At 37.8% G+C, this 11,633-nt stretch overlaps 2 protein-coding genes across 4 annotated transcripts in view; both read left to right on the top strand.

The window, feature by feature from the left end:
• Positions 1-105: 105 nt before the first annotated feature.
• The window catches only part of LOC135161350 (uncharacterized), a 37,062-nt gene continuing 25,534 nt past the window's right edge, over positions 106-11,633 (top strand). The window contains exons 1-2 of one of the 3 annotated variants that reach the window (XM_064118831.1): positions 106-235; positions 10,366-10,501. The gene's annotated coding sequence lies outside the window, so the exon portion shown is untranslated. Of the gene's footprint in view, positions 236-9,954; positions 10,172-10,365; positions 10,502-11,633 lie in introns of those variants that run through there. The other 2 variants (XM_064118832.1, XM_064118830.1) reach the window with 2 other exon arrangements.
• On the top strand, positions 254-6,530 carry LOC135161358 (replication factor C subunit 5). The gene is made up of 9 exons (XM_064118848.1): positions 254-450; positions 1,917-2,156; positions 2,224-2,288; positions 2,350-2,477; positions 2,949-3,111; positions 4,027-4,186; positions 4,256-4,467; positions 5,119-5,196; positions 5,270-6,530. The coding sequence occupies exons 2-9, from the start codon at positions 2,128-2,130 to the stop codon at positions 5,413-5,415; spliced, it is 981 nt and encodes a 326-aa protein (XP_063974918.1). The 5' UTR covers positions 254-450; positions 1,917-2,127; the 3' UTR covers positions 5,416-6,530.

The raw sequence follows: 11,633 nt of genomic DNA, 5'->3' as shown, positions 1-11,633 counted from the left end.
ACGTTTTGACGTTCTCGAGACAACGAAAAATCCGCGGTTTTGTCTTCACGGTGGTGGGAGATCCCCAAGATGAAGGGGAACAGTGCTGCCGTTGTGGCCGTTGCCGGGGAAGTGATTGGCTGGACTGGAGAGAAGTTTGAAAATACTACAAAAATGGAGGATACGGGTCTGAGAATGTGTTTATAAATGCATTCGATTGTTGCAGAAATTGTTGCTCTGCGTTACAACTGATGAAGTAAGTAATAAACCCAGACAATTGACGAGAAATTACGATTGGGCAACCTAACCTCAATTGTACATCCCGTTCAGCAATGAATAATCTCCCCAAAAATTACGATCTTGAGACACATTTCAGTAAAAAAAACTCACGATTTCAGTAATCGTGAATAAATCAAGATGGAGGAATATATTTAAGCAGCATCTACTGCCATAAATTAAATATTTGGATGGGTAAGAAATCCTCGGTGTTAGTCCTTTCTTGTTGAAACGTCTCAGAAGATTCTGCATGAATGACAATTTAAATAGAAATTTTCATTTTTTTTAAATTTCACATTTTTTTATCCACAAAATCTGTAAAAATTTCATGGAACTCAGTTGTTAAACTCTTTATCCGCGTTCTTCTGAAACACATTGGGGAGATCTAATCTTATCACTTTTGAGACTGGTTTTTAAAGATATCATTCATCAGTAGGGAAGCGGTCAATCGATGTAAGCCGTTTTTTTTGGAAAATGAGTCGTTTACGTCAGTGGATTCTAAGAAGTGTGATGCATGTCCTACCGAAAGGTTTTGAATAATAAATAATATTTAATTGTTAATTAGGAGTAAAAAATAACGGGTTAATTAGACCATACAGTAAATTCTACGTTAAAGTTGTTCATTATTCGATTTGATATTTTTTAAGACTTTTCTTCACTGAGAAACAATGATTTTAGTCAAATATTCATTTACGTGAGCGAAATAGGAATTTTTTAATTTCGCGTGTTTCGAGCCTAGTTACTACTAGGCAATTCTGATTATTTTTTAATTATGTTAACTAGAGTGTTATAGAAGACGGGCTTTCCACTTGTAGCCTTGAACTCTTTCAATAATCATGAATATTACAAAATTAATCGAAACCCTGGTCTCTAGAAAATCGGAAATTTCGCAAGAATGAAAAATCATTAACGGAGTTCATTTGAGCTTCTGAGCAAGATGGTCATGATGGTCTTGATGGGCTCAAGAGCAAAAACATTATTACAATGGAAACCTACTCAGACTCCCCTGGAGATGACTCAATCGAGGGAATATAATTTTTCAAAAATAAATACTTCTCTCCACTAAATGAATATTTGGCAAAAATATTTGTCTTCTGAGGGAATTCAATTGATTACTAATCATCTCGAGAAATATTTTCTACTCCAATGACGTATCTCCGTGATGTACTCAACTGTGTTATTTTCCTCTTCAAAATTGATTTGGTAAAGAATAAATTCATTTTTTTAATCCCAAAAAACTAGATGACCCGACGTATTGACTCATTTTATTTTTATACCTGATTTTTTTTTCACTGATTTAAATCGACATAACTCGAAATATGATTCACAATCGGCGAGATAAATCGACTTATCTCCTCCGTGGCGAAACACATGTCTAGTCAAGTCAATTAACATAAACTGTGGCAAATTCCCTCGATTTATTAATTTTGATTTCAAACGGGATACAGAACGTCGGTTATTCGGTTCTCATTCAGAACGAAATTGTCAAAGAATCCTCTGACATTATCATATCGAATGAATCGATTGTATCACCTTTGGCACTACACCGGCACTTCCTTTGTCCTACTTCCCATGAGTCGGTAGATGATTGGTCGTCAATTATCGTATCGACACGGCCCTGCAATGAAGTCAACCCTGACGCCATCTTGCATTCGACACAGCCACTGCATCATGGCTTCCCGAACCCGACTTTATCGGCTTTTTTGTGGGCGGCAAATTGTCAGTTTTGTTCGGCTGAGCTGACCCGGTAACGACTTGTTGGGACTCATTCGCGTGTTCTGAACTGTGTTGATATTAAAAGTCGATTGACTAATCAGGACAACGCAATTTTTAACAGTTTGAAGTGTTTTATCAGCGATAATTGTCATCAGAATGTCTGAGCAAAGATCCAATTTACCGTGGTAAGTATACAATCGGTTGTTTCGTGATGTGGTTGGAGGTTAGATACATTGTTTACTCCTGTTGAAGGGTGGAGAAATACCGGCCCGCCACTCTTGATGATTTGATATCGCACGAGGATATCATAAAGACAAGTAAGTAGAGATGAAATTTTTGTTTGGGAGGAGATGGTGAATCGGGTTTTACATATTTCAGTTAACAAATTCATCGATGAGGATCAATTGCCACATCTACTTCTGTATGGACCACCAGGTACAGGAAAAACCAGTACTATTCTTGCCTGTGCCAGGAAACTCTACACTCCAGCTCAGTTTCAGTCAATGGTTCGAATTTTAATTACAATATTGATACAATTTTGATAATTTTGTAGGTCAGGAATCACGTACTCAGGTGAATCTTTGGTAAAACAGCGCTATCCTGGAAGTATATGGACAGATCAACATCAGAAAATTCAATTACAGTTTCAATTATGCTTTTTATAATCCTATTTTTTTTTAAATTTTAATACAGTAGACAAGTTGTAAAACGAGAGGAGTCACTTTTGGCTATAGACCAGTTCTACATGAATAACTTGAAATCTAAGAAAAATAGCAAAACTATTGTCTAGACAGTTTTTGTGAGGGGAATTGAATACTGCAAATAATTTCATTAGAAAAATTTATTTTTAAATGGGTATTGCTGGAAGATTTAAATTAGTCTTTTTTGAACCACAACATTGATGGGAATTTATTTTGGCAAGTCGAAAACGACGGTATATTTTTTTAAGATCTCTCACGTTTCGTTGGATTTTTTAGGTCCTGGAGTTGAATGCTTCAGACGACAGAGGAATTGGCATTGTCAGGGGTCAGATCCTGAGTTTTGCGAGCACGGGAACTATGTACAGATCAGGATTCAAGTTAATTATATTGGATGAGGCTGACGCCATGACCAACGATGCTCAAAACGCGCTGAGGAGAAGTAAGTAATCACAGTTGTAAAATATTCCCCTTTTTTAGTCTTGGTTGTCCTCTCTTCTGCCCTAATCTCTCTCTCATAATTCCCTCATTTTTGTCGTAATTATTGTAATTTTCGTGATAAAAACAGTTCTAAATTTGATGGAATTCTATTTCTAACAATTTTAGAAATGGACAGCTTTTACGTACGTAAAAACCCGGTAATTTTTCGAAATGAAAAACTCTTTTTTGAACTGTCAATATCAGAAAGTGAACCGCGAAACAGAAAAAAGTTAATTGAACGTAAAGAACATGACGTTGTCATGTGCATATCACATTCATTTCCCTGCACTGAAAGAGCACAAATAATTTTTTCATAAAAAAAAACAAAATTGAAAGTTGGAAATTAGCAAACAAAATCGATTTGACTTCACCGAGGCGAATTTTTCGTGTCAATATTATGGTTTTAAAAATTTTGTAATACTTTATTCATTTTTTAATATTATTATTTCAATTCAAATGGAATTGTTTATTTTCCTTTCGTGTTCTCGTTTGTTTGTCCCCATAAAGTGAACAGTTGTGAGCAAAATCCAAAATTGATTGCTGACAGAGAATATAAAAAATTTGAAAAAATATTAAATCGATTCTCTTGATAAAATTTTTTTTCTTCGGAGTTTCATTTTTCTGTAATTGTTTACTTATGTATTATTTTTCATTTCCACACAACTTGTTTGCGATTTTTTAAAATCTCCCAGTGTAAGTTTTCCACCTAAACATTCCATAGAAATGAATGAACTGGCTGAAAAATCCCTCAGTTCGCTTTCGATTCATTCAAACTTGCTGGGAGGAGGCTTGACACATAAAAATTTACTATTCTACAGAATTTTCTTTGCATTGAAACACACGATACTCGTTATGAAATGATGTTTGTAAATTTCAGTCATGGAAAAATACACAGATAACGTGAGATTCTGCATAATCTGCAACTACCTCAGTAAAATCATTCCCGCACTCCAGTCGAGGTGTACAAAATTCAGATTCGGTCCACTGTCGTCTGATCAGATAATGCCGAGGCTCGAGCATGTAATCGAGAAAGAAAAGTAAGATAAACTCCCTCTTTATCCTCGAAAAATTCCAAAAGGAATCATTAATTTATTTTTTTATTGTAGTCTGACAGTGAGCGAAGATGGAAAACACGCTTTGATGACCCTCAGCGGTGGTGACATGCGAAAAGTCCTGAATGTACTTCAAAGTACCTGGCTAGCTTACGGTTCAGTGACCGAGGAAAATGTCTATAATTGCGTGGGCCATCCCCTCCCCAGCGACATAAAAAACATAATGAACTGGCTGCTTAACGAGTCTTACACGTCAGCATATAATAGTATCCTTTCTAATTAATTTCATAGTGGCAAAATTAAACGTCAAAGAGGATTGAATTTTTCAGTGCCGTTTTAGATATGCATACAGGATGTTCCTAAAATTGGTGGTACATTTTTAGAGGGCTGTTAAGGAGGAATATTCAAAGACGAACACTGGGAAAATTTCTGGTTTTGATCTTTTGTTGGAAAAAAGTTGATTTCAAAGCGAAAAAGATTTTTTTTATATATTTGAGTAGGAGAAATGGCATGAGGAGATCGACGGGTTATTTAATGAAAATAATTAAAAGAAATCAATTTTTTTTATTACAGAAATTTCCCATAAATAATATTGTAACAATCAAATTTTGCATATTTGAATAGATTTAATTACGGGAGAATGAGGTTTCCTTTTAATGACATTGAATATGGGTAATTGTTGTTTCCAAATTGTTTTACACAATTTGATTAAGAGTTGAAGTGTAAAACAGGTCAATTTATACTTTGATTCATAACCAATTGTTAAAAATCGATAATTTTGAGGTAAAACTCTGAGAATTTTTCAATTTATTTCCCTCCATGTGAATGCGCAATTAAGAAAACAAATCGATTAGATTAATAAATTAATAGACTCGTCCGAGGCATTCGATAAGAAATTCCTGAACGATAAAACTCAGAAATTCAAGATCTGAAGATAAGGAAGGGTCTGGCCCTCCAGGATATTCTGACGGAGCTCCACGTTTTCCTGAATCTAAGTAATTTTTTTCATTTCGAGGCAATCGAAGCCCACTATTTCTCATTCTAATCAAATGACAATTTCCCCTCCAGTTGAATTCCCCGACGACATCATGATTGACCTTGTGATCAAGGTGGGGGCCATTGAGAAACACACTGTAGCTGGAACCAGTGAGTCAGTCCAACTGAATTCCCTCGTAGCTGCCTTTCAGACCGCCCGAGACATCGAAGTGAAGTGATTAATTAATAAACAACTACGAATCAATATCACCTGCATCAATCATGAAGGAACCTTTCTGGCTGGAAAAAATAGAAAAAAAATTATAATGAAATTTCTCCTCGTTCTTTTTACCCATTCGTGAGAAATAAGTACAACGCAAACAATGGGAGGGGATAAGCTGATAGTATCTCGGCGCCTGGCTGTTTAGGAGCCGTTCGGGCCTCAAGTGGAACACCCCGATAATAGTCAGACGGCTCTAGTCTCCATCAGATACACTTAATAACCGCGGAAAATAAAAAAAAGGTCATCAGAAAAATCCATAATCCAATATTATTTCTGGAGAAGCTTGTTACAGGATTGGAAATAAATTTATCACTCCACAAATAACAAATTAAACGGAAACATTATGGAATTAGTTCATCAACTCTGTATGATCCAGACGCCTATTTTTGCTCCCATTTTATTTCGTACACGAGCCACCGGCGGTTGCGGTTTGAGAGTTTTTTTTTTTGAGATTTTCGGAATTTAAAAAATCTTGATAATTCTTGGCAGAAATAAACTTTAACTGTTACTAGTGTTTCAACACTTTGTTGTAAAAATTCTGCTCTATACCAATCTCTTCAAATAAAATAATTTCAAAATTGATAAGTCAGCGTTATTTCTGAAGACATTCATTATAAAGACAGAAAGCACGTAATCATTCGAAATAAATAAATAAATGAAAATTATGAATCTTATTAATTAAATCTGGCAAAGCCGATCTCTCAGTTCTGTTGAGTTAGCGTTTTATTTCGCAAACGGGCCATTGTGGGAAATATTTTAAGAGGATTTTTGTTGAATGTCATTAAATTCAATACAACAAAGGCCTTTTCATATTTTCTTTTGAAACAACCCATTGCGGGCATAATTCCAAATGTAACAAAGGATTGAAAACCTTGTGGATTACAAGACGCTGGGGAAATGTTTCTCGATTTACCATCTTTATCATAATCGCAATTTTTAAGTGTCGCGACTGAGCAGTCGTTCTTCTCAAAAGGAAAAAAAAACTAATAGGCAATTTATTTTGTCGGACCTTAATACATACCATTTTGTACTATTTTATTCTTAATCCAAATAAAGGGACAATAGAAGCGATGAATTCTCTATTTATCCATCAAACCGGTAGATTCAATTTCCAATTTCTGCAGAATTCACATTTCCTTTTACGAACGAACCATTATAGGAAGGTTTTCGTTGAAGATCATTAAATTCCATAGAGAGAAAATCTTGGGACTTTCTCTTTGAAGTAACTCGTTACAGGAATTATGGCAGATGTGACAAGAGTCTGAGAATATTACACCACGTAATCGGTTCAATAATACTCAGGAAACTACAGGAAATTTAATCTAAAGCGAAATTATATTCTATGAAAAATGTTGGGAGAGAATATCTCTTTCGATTGTTTGATAAAAATCAATGAACTTTGTTGATTTCAAACGAAGATAAAATTGATATAATTCCTACACATGTGTCAAGATTTTTTTCGAATATGAAAAAAATTGATTACATTTATTACTATCAATTATTATTATCTCTGAGCTACTCAATGGGAGCAAAAATGTTGAAAGTACGAAAGAACTTTATAAAAGAACGATTTATTATCATCAAATAATTATTGTACCAATTTGAAATACAATCGCTCACGCTCTGGTAGCCGATGCGACTTTAAATTTTTTAAAATCGATTTTTTGTATTGAATTGGACAATACTACAGCTGAAATGTCGCGATGGGGAATCCCCGCGGAGGTGACCAGACTAGGGTTTATTGGTTCATAAATTTTAAAACCCAGTTGTTGAGTTTCCCAATGAAAATAACATAAAAAATTGATAAATGTCTAATTATGCATACACATAATTTTCATACATCAATGGTAGAATTTTATCGTTCCTCGTGTCTCAGGCACTACAAATTCTCCGAAAAAAATTACATAAAAATTTTTTTTGTTACTATTACTGGTTTTTTTTGTCAAATGTATTATTCAGATAATTTTGCATTCAACAAGACGTTGAGAATCTTATAAATTGAAAGACTCGAGGAAAATCTGCGTTGATCCCCCCCAATCAATCAAGACATTGCACCGCGAAAAAACCGTACCTCTGCAATTTCCCTTCTCTCCCCTATCACAAATAGAGCCCTTCAGCGCCGGCAACTCAGCAAAGCCCGAGCTCTTCCGGCCCCAAATAACGGGGTACATATATAAAATAAAATTATTTTTATTTTTAACCGAATTTGTCACACGAGGCTTGAGCCCGGCCATCGCCCGAAGGCCTTCAGTTTGGAATTTACATATCGTATACAATATTTTGACAGTAAATAAAGAAAAGAGAGCAGAGGAATGAATATTCAGATAATTGATACCATTGATAATAGAATTATGTAAATGACGCGGCGGGAAGTAGTTCAATGAAAATTACGTGAATGTTTCATAATTAACAGATGGGTACAGAAGTCCGATAAAAATTCTAGTGCATTAAGAAAAAAAAAATGATTTTGTTTATCAGTGGATTTGTTTATGATATTTTCCTCGGAATCGGTTATTACGAATTGATCCCATGAAATTGGAACTCCTAAATGAAAAAAAAATCAATTTCGACATCCGCAATTAATTAACACATTGCTCGGCAAACCCACCCTGCCAGTCCGGTAATAAATTATCACCCTGTACATAACAATTATATTAATTAACTGGCGGACCCGAGGGGAGACCGAGAATCAAATGTGGAATTTTCATGATATCTCCCCATTTCATGATCCCTCGAATCATTCAGTAATATTTTTCATACTATAATCGAAATTTTTGGAAATGTGGGTTTACATGATATTCAGGTTTCAAGCGGACAATTTTCCAGCGTAACTCTCTAATATTTAAAATCGAGAGTCAAAGGTACCGGAAAATCTGCTTTGATTCTGCAATTAATCAGGATATTTTACCAGGAGCTCTTTGCCGTTTTTGTTTAAATGAATCATCACCTTTTCAACCTAATAACTATGTTAATTACGTGTTTATCTCCACGATTTATTCTAGAAGGAAGCGTGACTCTGTCTAATAGCTAATTAAATTTAAAAAAAGATTTCTCCATCTTTTCCTTTGAGGAATCGCTTAGTGACATAATAATTCCGTAAAATCCAAGAACATGAATTACAGAATACCGCATTACTGTTCATGACATTTATTCTAAAAAAAGTTTAATAATTAATTCTTACAACTCCAAAAATTTCTCCATCTTCCCAATCATCATACGTCCCCCAAAAAAACTCTAAAACTTCCTCTAAACCCCCAATCAATCACCAAACTGCGCCATAAACCTTCTTTCCCTCCGCACCAATGCTCTCCCCCTCAAAATTCCCTCTAACCACTAATCACCAAATTTTATATATTTTCTCCAATCATCTCCTGACTTTAAATCTTCATCCAAAAAATCCCTCCCCCCAAAATTCCCAGAAACTCCCTCCCAATAATCATTCCTCACCCGAAAAAACTCTAAAACTCCCTCTAAACCCCCAATCAATCAGCAAACTGCACCATAAACCCTCCTCTCCTCCCCACCAATTAGCCCTCCACCCCCCAGCCCCTCCTGAAAAGCAACTCAGCAAAGCCCCTCGAAATTCCAAATAAACAATTACCAAGAAATTCCTCTTTATTTGGTTTAATCATCCGCCGTTTACGATTGGATTGTGATGCTAGCATCTGCCAGGGCATACAGACCCCCTTACATCCTCCTCCTCCTCCCCCACCCCCTCCCCTGTACAATCTGCTTCATGTACGTGTGACTGCTCGATGCTGATCAGAGCTTGACCCGTGCACAAGGTAAAGCGAAAAGGGGGTGCATCGTAGGGGTGAGGGGGGGGGGGGATGGGGGCTCTAGGGTGTGTGCGCGGTGCGGGAGGGGCTACCAGGGGGTGCTGGGAATAGTTGGGATTTGAAAACTGTAGAGGGAAAAGACGTGAAGAGGGTTTTCGCGAGGAACTGTAGAGAGAAAATGAGGAAAGAGTAGGGCGGTACAAAGTTTCAAGCTGGCAAAAGTGTCCACATAGTGGGGGATGGATTGCTGGGGTGGCTCGAGCTCGAGTACCCACGAAGGGGTGGGTGGGGGGGGTTGGGAAAAGGGGAGTTGTGAGGGTTTTGGTGGCGAGGGGAAAAGGATGCTTGGCTGTGAATTCCCTGTAGTTGGGCCATGGAAGGGAATAGGGAGAGGGGGGGTGGGGTTGGGGGGCGGGGGTAGTAGGGGGTAGCATGTAACCCTCCACATACAATTTTCCCCACCCCCTTGACTCCCTTCCTCGTCACTTGAGTTTGGGGTGTGAGATAGGAGTTCTGGCCGGGCTTTTGGTTTTGCAACGACTGCTGCGCAGTAGTGAAAAGGAGTGGGGGTTGGGGGGGGGGGTGAGTATAACCCAGGGAAAACGCTTGCCCGCTTGCCGGCATAACCATCCAACTCCCTCACCACCCACCGGTCCCCCACCAGCCCATCCAAAGCGGCAATCACATACCTCTCCTACTCCTACGTTAAGGCACCCACCACCCCTCGGTGTTTCAGCCCGTTTTACCCCCCCTCGTGGCCACACCACTCTCAGCTGCCCGGCCGAGCTTGCAGAGAGTACTCCGGTACATCAGTGGCAACAATAACCTTTGCATTATTTTCATTTGTTAACTAAATATAGTTTTTTTTTTTTCATTTTGACCGCTGTCTGTGGGAATAAAACTAGAGGAGGAGCTGCGGTGATTTTGAACGGGGTCTGAGTGTCTCACTGTCATATTACTGATAATAAGGGGGACGAGGAGGGGGGGAGGGGGTGATGAGGGTCACACGCGTCACTGACCTGGTGGAATTTATGTTTTGGGGGGATGATTGAATTTTTGAAATTCTCAAACGTTCACTTTAATTCGTATTTTTCTGCATTTTATCAGTGAATTATTAATTTTTACAGTTTCGGTTGTGTGTGATGCTGTGGAGATACTGGTTCTATTGTTCAATTCCCTGACTAATTGTCGGACTTCAGAGACTCTGAGGAAATTTTCAATCGTGATTAACAGGAGAATCAATTTTGCCGGAATTGTGGACATGTAAGTTAATTTTAATTAATTTGATTAAATTGACAAATGGCCTTTGTAGAGCTCTTGCAATGTAACATAGACACTCGCTTTGTTGTTAAATACGGGAATCGAGACAGGAGTCCCATTGTGTACCGGTAAATAAGATAAGTAACGAGAGATAAAGGATATATATCGTCGATAGAAACCTATAGATTAACCCCCCAACCCCCGAGATAGGGTTGCGAGCGTTATTCCACCGGCCAAGGAGCCTTTACAACTTGTACAACCACCCCAAACTCTCGTCTCTCCTCCTCACCCCCTCTTCACTCCCCCTCAGACCCCCATCACCCTATTTTAAAGAATAAAAAACGTAACCGTCTGCTTTATCGACCGAATCGCTTTTCTTTTCCCTGTTTTTTTTTTTTTCTCTCCAGGCGAGATTGAAGATCGGATTCACCTAAATATACAATGATTGATGCACTCAGTCTCTCAACAATTCAACTTGGAAAAACTTTACGGATGAATTGCTGTTGGGTGATTTTGGGGTAGGGTGGAGAGGGGGTTTGTGTGAATAGGGGTGGCGGAGGGAATGAAATGACACGAAATTTCTATTAGCGTATTTGGAGTATTCTCAGGGGTAACGTTTCTCCTTCAGTGGAAATCGATCAACCGGTCTAAATGTAATCGCAGTGAAAATTGTTACACTAACTCGAGTCAACTCGAGTCTCACCGTCATTGGTGAAGTTGAATCATTGCGATGAGAGGTGCTGGATGGAGGGGAGAGGGAAAGGTATTCAGAGGTGAGTGCACGTGCTTGACGTGGGTCATTCAGCCGATTGATGATTCCGATCGAGAAGTAATTGAGTTTGGGGGGTTTGAGGAGGTCTGGGGGTGCGATGATTCGAGGGGAAATAGTCGGTTTGGGATTTAATTTTTCTTAAATTGATGGAGTTATTGGGTTAGGAAATTTAGAAGGAGGAGGAGCGTCTTATTTTTTTTTCTGTGGATATGTATGAATGGATGATGGCATATATGTGCTTAGATATATGTAGAATATATCTGATGTATTGCATTCTTGGAGGAGATGTATGAGCAGATAATTAATGTGCATTTTGGATATTTTTTATTTGGTGGATTGATTAGTTTGGGATATGTACGAAGA

The sequence above is a fragment of the Diachasmimorpha longicaudata genome, chromosome 4 (assembly GCF_034640455.1).
Source record: "Diachasmimorpha longicaudata isolate KC_UGA_2023 chromosome 4, iyDiaLong2, whole genome shotgun sequence".
NCBI lineage: Eukaryota > Metazoa > Arthropoda > Insecta > Hymenoptera > Braconidae > Diachasmimorpha > Diachasmimorpha longicaudata.
This window is presented reverse-complemented; position numbering and strand designations above follow the sequence as displayed.

Excerpts from the sequence above, each read along its gene's own strand:
- LOC135161358 (XM_064118848.1), top strand. The coding sequence starts at position 2,128 with ATGTCTGAGCAAAGATCCAATTTACCGTG. Across the intron at positions 2,478-2,948 it reads CAGCTCAGTTTCAGTCAATG|GTCCTGGAGTTGAATGCTTC; the intron begins GTTCGAATTTTA and ends TGGATTTTTTAG. Across the intron at positions 4,187-4,255 it reads CATGTAATCGAGAAAGAAAA|TCTGACAGTGAGCGAAGATG; the intron begins GTAAGATAAACT and ends TTTTTATTGTAG.